General features: G+C 32.6%; 1 protein-coding gene across 6 annotated transcripts in view; it reads left to right on the top strand.

Moving 5' to 3' along the window:
• Nucleotides 1-855: 855 nt before the first annotated feature.
• The window catches only part of LOC124362511 (magnesium-dependent phosphatase 1-like), a 30,293-nt gene continuing 20,284 nt past the window's right edge, over nt 856-10,864 (top strand). For 3 of the 6 annotated variants that reach the window (XM_046817086.1, XM_046817121.1, XM_046817128.1), the window contains exons 1-3: nt 1,050-1,393; nt 6,969-7,029; nt 8,234-8,452. In XM_046817086.1, the coding sequence (XP_046673042.1) occupies nt 1,213-1,393; nt 6,969-7,029; nt 8,234-8,452 (461 nt within the window). In that variant the 5' untranslated portion in view covers nt 1,050-1,212. The other 3 variants (XM_046817094.1, XM_046817104.1, XM_046817112.1) reach the window with 3 other exon arrangements.

The following is a 10,864-nucleotide window of genomic DNA, read 5'->3' on the forward strand; positions in this document are numbered from 1 at the left end:
GCCGTTAGGTTTGATTTAAGCAATATGTTCCAAACTGATATTTCTTGGCTACATGTAATCGTTGTTCCTTAGTAAGTAATATTTGGTCAAAAGTAGTAGTTGTGGAAGCTCGCAAACTGTAAAAAAGAGAAAACAAGAGCCTCGTCCGGCGAGGTTCACCACACACGATCAGTTCTACCTTCAGTTTAGGACTATACAGTCCGGACCTTGAAGCCAAACTGAACGTGTATGGGCGGTTTAAGTCTATACAACCAAAGAACTTTTTAGACTAATTTACAGTAGAAGGCGTGTTAGCTGTGCGCTAGCAGGCTAAAGCCGTACAGTTATGCGCAAAACATCGGTCCATGTATAATCATCAGTAAATGGGAAATATAAGCGCCGGCACTACCTATTCCATGTTTGCAGAAACACACGCCATGTCCACCACCACCACCAATGGCCAAGGTCGTGGGCACCGATACACGCCACAAACAGTAACTGGTTGAAACAAAAATAATCTACTAATCGGTAAACTAAATAAAATAAGCGAACTACCAACTACTTTATTTTACAATCTTTTGAATTATTAATGAATATCCGAGTTTTAATTTTAGCAAAGTGGAATAGGTCTCACGCTTTGCGTTTTAATATTGTTAATTACTTCAAAATTAAGCTGAGCTATATAAAAGATAATCAAGAAAGTAAAATGGGAGTAAAGTGTAAATTGTCGAGCGGACTACGAAGTTGACTTTGGGTCTGAGTTGGAGATAGCGCAGGTTCAAATCCTTTATGTGACCGAAGCAATTTTTATCAGTACTATCGACCTTGTACTATTGATACTCCCCTTTATTCTGTTTGATAAGATCCTCGCACAGCCCAGTGGCCCATAAGGACGAACAGAATAAGGCTTAAAAAAAACTTCCCATCACGATCAGCTTCTTTTTTTACAAGTTGGTATAGTTCTAGCAGACGACATTTTATTTCACCAACAAAAAATGACACATACAGCTGTTTTGCTGTTTGTTTAAATTAAAACAGGTAAAATACAATTCAACATCTTGAAAGTAGATGAAATAGCCTATTGTTGAATTAATGATATAATAACTTGTTTGAAATATATATAGATACTTTTAAAGGGTTGTGCAATATTTTGTCTTAGTTATTTTCAAATATGTGTCTGCAAGCTACCGTATTGTACTTGTACTTAAAAGAAATTAAATAAGTGTTTAGCTAATGTTGAATGTGAGTTTACAGTTTAGTTTACTGTGTGTTTTAAATTTATCGTTCAATAATTTATTGTTTGTAGCAGCCCTAATGGCAAGTCAAAGAAAGGGGTCTTCTGAAACTGCTCCTTCAGATTCTGGATTTTTAAAGCAGTTTCATCATTTACCAAAATTAGTGGTTTTTGATTTAGGTAAGTTGCCTAATGTATATATATATATATATATATATATATATATATATATATATATATATATATGTTTAGTAATGATGCATACTTACAATTTAATTTGATAATTGTGAAGTTAGGGTAGGGTACGATAAGCGGACCCGTTTTTTTATATCGAAATTGGCAAACGATATTACTTAATCATAACCATCGATATAATCAATCGATACTGATTAATAATTTTGAATTATTAACTTAAATAGTCTATATCAACAGCTGTGAATACTTTAAAATAATACACGTAGGGTAATATTTCAATTTTACATAAGTAATTTTAATTATTACAAATTGCAGTCTATTTTAGAAACTACAAGACATTGCTTTGAAAGATGATAAGACATAAATAAAATATATTGTTTTTGTGGCTTCAACATGTTGGACTTATTTGTGGGAAAGAAACAACTGTAACTGTGAGAGGAGCAAATATGGACGTCTTCAGTTTTCCTAGTTTTTGTTATAATAATTTGTTTGATCACTGTAAAGGGTACGGTCCAATAAGCGGACCCGGTTTTTTATATCGAAGAATATAATCATCGATACCTAATATTCGCATATCGAATCATAGACTATCAATCGATATAAAAGTAATAACAATCATATGTTTAAATTAAAATGTGAATTTAATGATAACAAATAATAAATGAACATAACCAAAATCAGGGAAACTCATAACTTTAACTAAATGAAACAGAACGAAAACGTTTTTACTAAAGTTGTGTCCACCATTACCTTCTTTTTTTTGCATCTGAAGACGACCATGTTAGCTCCTCTGACAGTTACATTTGTTACCTTTCCACAAATATCACATAATGGATTCTTAGGTACTAACCCAACATCCTGAAGCCATAAAAAACATATTTTATCGTCTTTTAAAGCAATTTCGTGAAGCTTCCTAAGATTGACGGCCATTTTAATACACAATGTTACGTGAAATTTAAAATATTACCTTAATTGTATTATTTGAAAGTGTTTACAGCTGTTCATATAGATTATTTAAGTTGTTAAAAATAATTCATCAGTATCGATTGATTATATCGATGGTTATGATTAAGTAATATCGTTTTGCCAATTTCGATATAAAAAACCGGGTCCGCTTATTGGACCGTACCCACTGTAAATATTAAATTCATATTTTAATTTAAAACATATGATTGTTATTGAGGACTACAGATACTTTTATATTGATTGATAGTCTATGATTTAAGATGCGAATATTAGGTATCGAAGACTATGCTACATTCTTCGATGTAAAAAACCGGGTCCGCTTATCGTACCCTACCCTAACGGCCGACCCGCAAAATACGAGTTTCGCGTTTCTTAACCTATTACTATCATCCTGAACAAACAAGGGTAGGGTACGATAAGCGGACCCGGTTTTTTTATATCGAAATTGGTAAACGATATTACTTAATCATAACCATCAATATAATCAATCCATACATACTGATAAATTATTTTGAATAATTAATTTAAATAATCTATATCAACAGCTGTAAACACTTTCAAATAATACACATAGGGTAATTTTTCAATTTTACATATAAGTAACATTTGATTATTAAAAATGGCTGTCAATTTAAAAAAACTACACAGCATTGCTTTGAAAGATGATAGGCCTAAGACATGTTTTTCGTGGCTTCAACATGTTGGACTAACAAAAAATCCAGTAAGTGAATATTGTGGGAAAGAAACTACTGTAACTGTGAGAGGAACAAATATGGTCGTCTTCAGTTTTCCTAATTTTGGTTATAATAATTTGTTTGATCACTGTAAATATTAAATTCATATTTTAATTTAAAATATATGAATTGTTATTGAGGACTATAGATACTTTTAAATCGATTGATAGTCTAGGACTTGATATGCGAATATTAGGTATTGATGGTTACATTCTTCGATATATAAAACCGGGTCCGCTTATCGTACCCTACCCCAAAACAATATAAGCCTTCAATGGGTGGAAATTACAACTAATGAAATTATAGAACATTAACACATTCGAGTCTACGCTCGAGCCAGACGCGAGGGCCATTGTTTAAACCCCCGGCCGGCGCTCGAGCGTGACTCGAGCACAGCTTTGCCGATTGATATACGGAGTTGCTCGAGTGATATTCGAGTGCCGTCTGCTGCATTAGAAAGCCAGCTTCAATGGTTAGTTCAGAAAAATGGCGCTACTACGTCATACCCGCTTTTGTTTATCCACTGACGTGGCCTGGCGCGTCGTCAGTCTGTCTACGACAACAAATATTTTTTTAGCATTTGAAATTTTTTTGGCAATTAAAATAATTATTTGTAAATATGTATATAGTAAATGCCTTTAAAAAAATTGAAATTACTTGTTTTATTTATTCAAAAGTTAGTTTTCAAGTAACATAAGACATGCGGGAGTTTTTACTTTTCTTAAAAAAATCTAAGTTTTGAAATTTTTTTAAAATTAATTAGATTTTATGGGAATACAGCTTTACATATCATTTTAAAGAGGAAAGATAGAACTTTCAAGAAAATATAATATCTTATATATAATATTTAACAGTTTTCTAAAAAAAAAATCTGAAAACCAATTAATTTATGCAGACCGGGTTATAAAAACAGCAAATAGCTAGCCAGACTCCAATGTGTTAAAAGTCCTACTTTTCTTGTGCAGAGTAATATATTTCATTGTTCTATGGCCGTGACATAGTCTAGTCATCAAGTCAACGTTCTATTGATTGCTGCTGACGTTAAACGTTACACCATCTTTGGATACGTAAAATAACAATAATGTTGAAATCAGGGGAATTTGACCAAAATAAAAGACACTTAATTTAGACCTTCTATGAATGTAAGTTCATATCAGCCTGACATAAGTGTCTCGGGCTATCAGCGTGGGCTGCGGCAACTGTCCTGCGCTGATGGCGACATACGAAAAACGTTCCTCCAGGTAGTAATTGTTAGTAAAAAATAAAATTCTAAATGGCCTGATCAGGAATGCCTCCAGCCACTACTGCTTTATAGCAAACACAACTTGAAAAACACAAATGTTTATAAATTTAACATAATCATAATTCTTGCAAGAAAAGTAGTTCCGCTGGGTATGTTCTAAAATTCATTAATCGTCATTTTAATACTCTAAAACCTTATATTGGTTTGTTCAGAAGGACGATAGTAATTGGTTAATAATGCAAATCTTGTTTTTGGGGGTTGATAAAAAGAAAGTTGAAAATAATATAGGCTGCAATATAATAAGCGGCCACTAACACAATTAAATCGTCAATATTCATGACCATGTAAAAATACTGAAAGCAAAATGTCTGAACAAATTACGCAATAGGTATTTTAAATTGCAATATAGTTCTGCTGGTTTTAAACCTTAAAAATAAATATATGAATGATAAATAAAAAGGTACTTTGGGATTATACCGACCACACCCAGACATGAATCGTTATTTCACATTTCGTTTCTACTGATTACTAGATTAGCGTAGAACAATATTTCGTCAATATAAAACAGGAATTGTCTTATCGCAAACACCTCCCCATCCTCAGACAGAGGTCAAAGTCGAGCGTCTAGTAGATAACGTGATTGCAGAGTCTCGCCGCCCGTTCAGCTGGTGCATCGCTTTGTTGTACTTCCGTGTTTTACCTCTACATTTCTCCAAACACAAAAATTCAACAAAAACAAACATTTACCAAACTAAACTTTTTATTAAAAAAACACTCAAAACTTGTTTTTATTCTTGATCACATTCCGCCACCCAAAATGCGAGTGCCTCCGGCCATCAGCGCGGGCTTCGACAGCACCTTCGGTGCTGCCCCGCGCTGATGTCGACGAAAGAAAAACATCCCTCGAGATAGTACCTATCAGTAAAATATCAAATTCTAGAGGGGCTAATCAGAAATATAAATTGAATTGGGTACTTTGGGATTATACCGACCACACCAGTATGAAGAACACAAAAATAGAAATTTATAGAAACAAACATGATAGAACGAAAAAACAACTCTTCAATTACAAAATTACAAACTTACAAGCATTTCCAGGTATTGTGATCGGTATTGTTGTCGCTGTTATCTTATCTTTCTCGAGAATCCTGATTACGGCAGGCCGCGCGGCATCACGTGATTTGCACGGTACATAATTACCTTTCCATTACAATTCAATTTATATTTCTGATTAGCCCCTCTAGAATTTGATATTTTACTGATAGGTACTATCTCGAGGGATGTTTTTCTTTCGTCGACATCAGCGCGGGGCAGCACCGAAGGTGCTGCCGAAGCCCGCGCTGATGGCCGGAGGCACTCGCATTTTGGGTGGCGGAATGTGATCAAGAATAAAAACAAGTTTTGAGTGTTTTTTAAATAAAGAGTTTAGTTTGGTAAATGTTTGTTTTTGTTGAATTTTTGTGTTTGGAGAAATGTAGAGGTAAAACACGGAAGTACAACAAAGCGATGCACCAGCTGAACGGGCGGCGAGACTCTGCAATCACGTTATCTACTAGACGCTCGACTTTGACCTCTGTCTGAGGATGGGGAGGGGTTTGCGATAAGACAATTCCTGTTTTATATTGACGAAATATTGTTCTACGCTAATCTAGTAATCAGTAGAAACGAAATGTGAAATAACGATTCATGTCTGGGTGTGGTCGGTATAATCCCAAAGTACCTTGAATTGTAATGGAAAGGCAATGATGTACCGTGCAAATCACGTGATGCCGCGCGGCCTGCCGTAATCAGGATTCTCGAGAAAGATAAGATAACAGCGACAACAATACCGATCACAATACCTGGAAATGCTTGTAAGTTTGTAATTTTGTAATTGAAGAGTTGTTTTTTCGTTCTATCATGTTTGTTTCTATAAATTTCTATTTTTGTGTTCTTCATACTGGTGTGGTCGGTATAATCCCAAAGTACCAATAAAAATATTTATTTATAATAATTTTATATTTATAAAATGTTACAAACAAAACAATAACATTTACTGATTTTCAAGGATAAACGTATTTGACTTCTTGTGAAACAAAGAACACACGTACAACGTCATTTTTCTTGCTGCTATTAGTCGATAATCAAATATGATTTCACTTTGATTCAATTTCCAAACACGATTTTACTTTGAATTAGTGTAGAGCGATAATTTCAAACTGAATTATGTTTTACGCTTTTAAAATTGTATTATAGTGAAGCTATACTTTTATATGTAATAACATTTATGTAATTTTTTTAAACTATTCAAAACGTTTCTACAAATTTCACTTTCCCAGGCTTGTATTTTACAAGAATGACCAATAATAACTCATTTACTTTTTGAGAATCCACTTAATAGAGTTCAGTTTCCATTGAGAATAATTGGAGGAAGTTCCTTCAACTAAGGTGCTATTTTGAAGAAGCTGTTGAAATATCAAGAAATTCCAGACCAAATAAACAATGTATATTTAGATGGCAATTATACAGGTAAGGACTAAATTATCGTACAACTGTTTTATCAATCATGTACTTCATTAGTAAACTATTACTTACACTTATTAATTTTTACTGAAAATTATGAAATTCCTTTTTTCAGATTACACTCTGTGGCCATATTGGGTTGATACTCACATTGATCTCCCTATAAGGAAAACCAGGTAAATAGTAGTCAGTTTGAATGTTAAAGTTTTATGAAACAACGATTTGCATCATTCATCATTCAAACACGTTTTAGCTTATACTTTCTCTGATGATTTTAGGAATACAGTAATCGTATTAGAAAAAATATTTGGTTATTAACCAAGACCAGAGACAGCCTTTGCACACTGTGCCGATTAGAGAGGGCACCAAATAAAAAAGCCATGCTTATATAAGGTATAAAATGGATTTTACTGTAAAATTACTACCATAACTAGAGCTGAGTGTTCCATTCATAGTGTCCCTATACAATTTATTTTGAAAAGCTCCTGCTTTACAGGCACTACTTTTCTCCTCTTTCTTCTCAGAATTCAAAGGTAGACTTGCCTGGTGACTCAGATGATTACTGTACTCCCTATTCACCTGCACCCTGTCTGCGATTTTGAATTTGAGTAAATCCAAAATCTAACTGCCTAATTCTGTGTAGTTGCAGCAGAACCTGTGTTGTTCAGGGGACCAAAGGATTCCGGGGTAGCTGCCCCCTCCCCAACCTGTCTTAGAAAAATAATATAACATTCTGACAGGGGTAAGACTTAAGCGTAATACTGCCCAAATAAGGTCTTTCATGAGTTAAGTTTCTATCTCATGCCATCCCTGCTTTAGAAATTGTGGAAGCTATCTTCCTGCTGGGTATTACTATAGAAAAGATTAATTTCCATAATAACATTATGCTTAAAGGTTAATTGAAGTGATTATTTTCTGTAGACTGTGTCATTCCTACTTCTGAGGTATCTTTTATAAAGAGTTTTACATCTCTATTTATTTATAATTTTGTTTTATGTCAGTTTAGTCAAATATTGCACCAAATTTGATTGTTCACCAAATTATTTTTATCACTAGATCTAGCTGTGGCTGTATGTTTGTCCAATTAGACTGTGATTGAAGTGGCATTAAAATATATTTGGCCTAAAACATTCCATGTTGTAACAAAAAAGAATTAAAGTTACCATTACGTAATATTTAGGGGTTTGTTCATTTTTAGTTTTTGCAATGGGTGTTTTGTCAATTGACTGCAATAATAGTTTTTAAAAACATCATCATTGTTGTAAGTTTATGTAATGCTTTTTTTATGGAGCGGATGATCCTCTTGTACCCTTACTCTGCATTTTCTCATGAAGCTAAATGGCCTAGTTTGCTAGAATGATTGATGTAAGTTGATTGCAGTGATGGAACAGTCTGTGATAGAAGAGGAACAAAACTGAAAATTTATGCAGAAACAAAGAAAGTTTTGGAAACTCTTAAAGAGAACAAGATTTTAATAGCAGCTGCTTCAAGAACACAGGAGCCCCCAGCAGCTAGGGACATGTTGAAATATTTCGATATTGACAAATATTTTGACTTTAAAGAGATTTACCCAGGAGAAAAGACGGCACATTTTCATAGGTAAGTTCTTTCTCATGTTCATATTTTGCGAAAATTCTTGTTGTTTTTACATTAGTTAAGATTTAGGTCTTAACATATAAAAAAACAAATTTATTTTGAAATATTAATCTTCATAAAAATCACTGGTACCTACCCTGTTTTATTTTTTAGTATTTTGTTTTTACTAATTTTAACTGTCGCTGATCCTATACCCTTTCCAACCTATTTATTTTTATATTAAATTCTAGGGCACTCTGAATAAAATTAGGGAAAAATAAGAGAAATAATATAAAATAATTTATATTGTATTTTTTATAGTTTTAATTTTCATAATTACAATATTATGGATATGCTATTACAGAGTTATATTTACCTGTACACATTCTTTTTAAACAAAACAAGTATGAATATAAATTGTTTTGGTAACTTTGCTATTTTTTTTTTTTAAACAAAAATTTGTTATAGTGCGTTTCAAATAGTTACTAGCGGACCCGGCGCGCTTCGCTGCGCATTTCAATAAGTTTCCCGCGGCTTCGCACGCAATTTCCCATTGAAAACAGTACACTATATTCACTTATTCATTTTCTATCACATTCTAAACATTGCTGAGATAATTGATAGTCGTTCCTTCGTGAGCTTCTTGGGCGCATTATGAAGGTATGTACCACATTCCTGATACTTCTGTCAAAAAAAAACAACTAAGGTTGATTTTATAACATTCTTTATATTTGTAGCCAACGTAAGATAGTAATTATGATATCTGCATTGCTCTTCTGATCAAGCATGAGCATGGTTTATATTAAATAAATATTGCAGTTAAAGGTGAATTTTTACGTCAAATTTGAATTGTATTATCTGGATAGTAAAGTCTATGTTTAACAGTGATTGCAGAAACAGTTTAAACAAAATTTGTCGTTTTCTCTTAAGCTTACTCTATGCTTTAAAACTATAAGTGTAGTAATTAAATTATATATAAATATATTTTTTGTCGCATTATATATGTTTACAAAGAACAGCTGATTAAAAATTTGAAAAGACTCTTTCACTTAATAACATATGTTTGCTGCAATGCATTTCTTACGGGTATTTCTGTAACCAGTGGGGCGGAATCCTGAATCGGGAAAGGGATAAAAAGTATCCTATAACCTTCTACAGATCAAGACGAACAAATTAAAAAAAAAAATTAGGCGAATCCGTCCAGCCGTTTGTGAGTGATGCTGTTACACACGAACAGTTTCATTTTTATATAATAGAAGACAGTAGTACTTTTACTATAGATGTCAGCAGTGACAAATTCAAACCAGAAATTTAATTTAATATCTAAGAATTTAAATAAATTTTATTTGGTTGTTGTTTAGCAGTACATGATACTATTTTCACTTAATTATAGTGCAAAAGACTTCTGTAATTAAAAAGTATTTGATTGCATAGGTCGTTCTGTTGCAGGATAAAAAAGGATTCAAATGTTCAGTATGAAGATATGTTGTTTTTTGATGATGAAAACAGGAACATTGTTACAATATCAAAACTCAATGTTGTTTGTTTTTACCTTAGAGGAGAGATGAGTATGAGAATACTTAAGGAAGGACTGGCTCTATTTGATCAGAAGCGGTCTAATAAATAGTGTGACTTTTGAGGAAACAAGTGAAATTGAGTTGAACATTGTGATGAATAAAGGATATTTTACAATTAAGATGTGTTATCTGTCATAAACTATCAACGAATTTCTTGAGTCATAAAATGTAATATTTTAGACAAACAACACTAATAAACAATCAAAATCACAAAAAAGTATCATCATTAACCCGTTCCTAGCTAATTCCCTCGAATCATCGTGTCAGGAAGTTTGTTGCTACATACAGTACAATTGCCTTGCTCGGCTTCATGAATGCTTTCTATTTTAGGGATCATACTGCACTTTTCCTTTATAGAATGTTTTACTGCATTGTGTTGTTTGTTGGGAGTAATGTATGAAATGTTTTGTAATTTACTCCACTGACAGTGAGGTACTCCTTTCTACCAAACAGTTAGTACCATCAGGATAAACAAATAGAGATTTCATAAGGTAAAAGTAAATCTACGTTTTACATAATTCATGTTAAAAATTAAGTTTGGCGTACAATTGCAGTTTTCTAATAGCATTATCATATTATATAGAATTTAATACACTTACACTTATGTATCACAAAATTAATAGTCTTTGTTAGTCTGTAGTCTTTGTTTTAACTAGTTTTAACTATTATTAATCTTTTAACTGTTGAAAGTAGAAAAATGTGGTCTTTTGTTCTAGAGCATCTGGATTAATAAAGTCCAAAAGCTTGTCATTGTAATTTAAATGGGAAATTATTTTGGGAATTAATAATTTATTCCTTTGGAATTTGAACAATTAGGGTACATTAAGATGTGTGATTAAAATTCCTTTTGAAATAAAAA

The sequence above is a fragment of the Homalodisca vitripennis genome, chromosome 1, assembly GCF_021130785.1.
Source record: "Homalodisca vitripennis isolate AUS2020 chromosome 1, UT_GWSS_2.1, whole genome shotgun sequence".
In the NCBI taxonomy this organism is placed as follows: Eukaryota; Metazoa; Arthropoda; class Insecta; order Hemiptera; family Cicadellidae; genus Homalodisca; species Homalodisca vitripennis.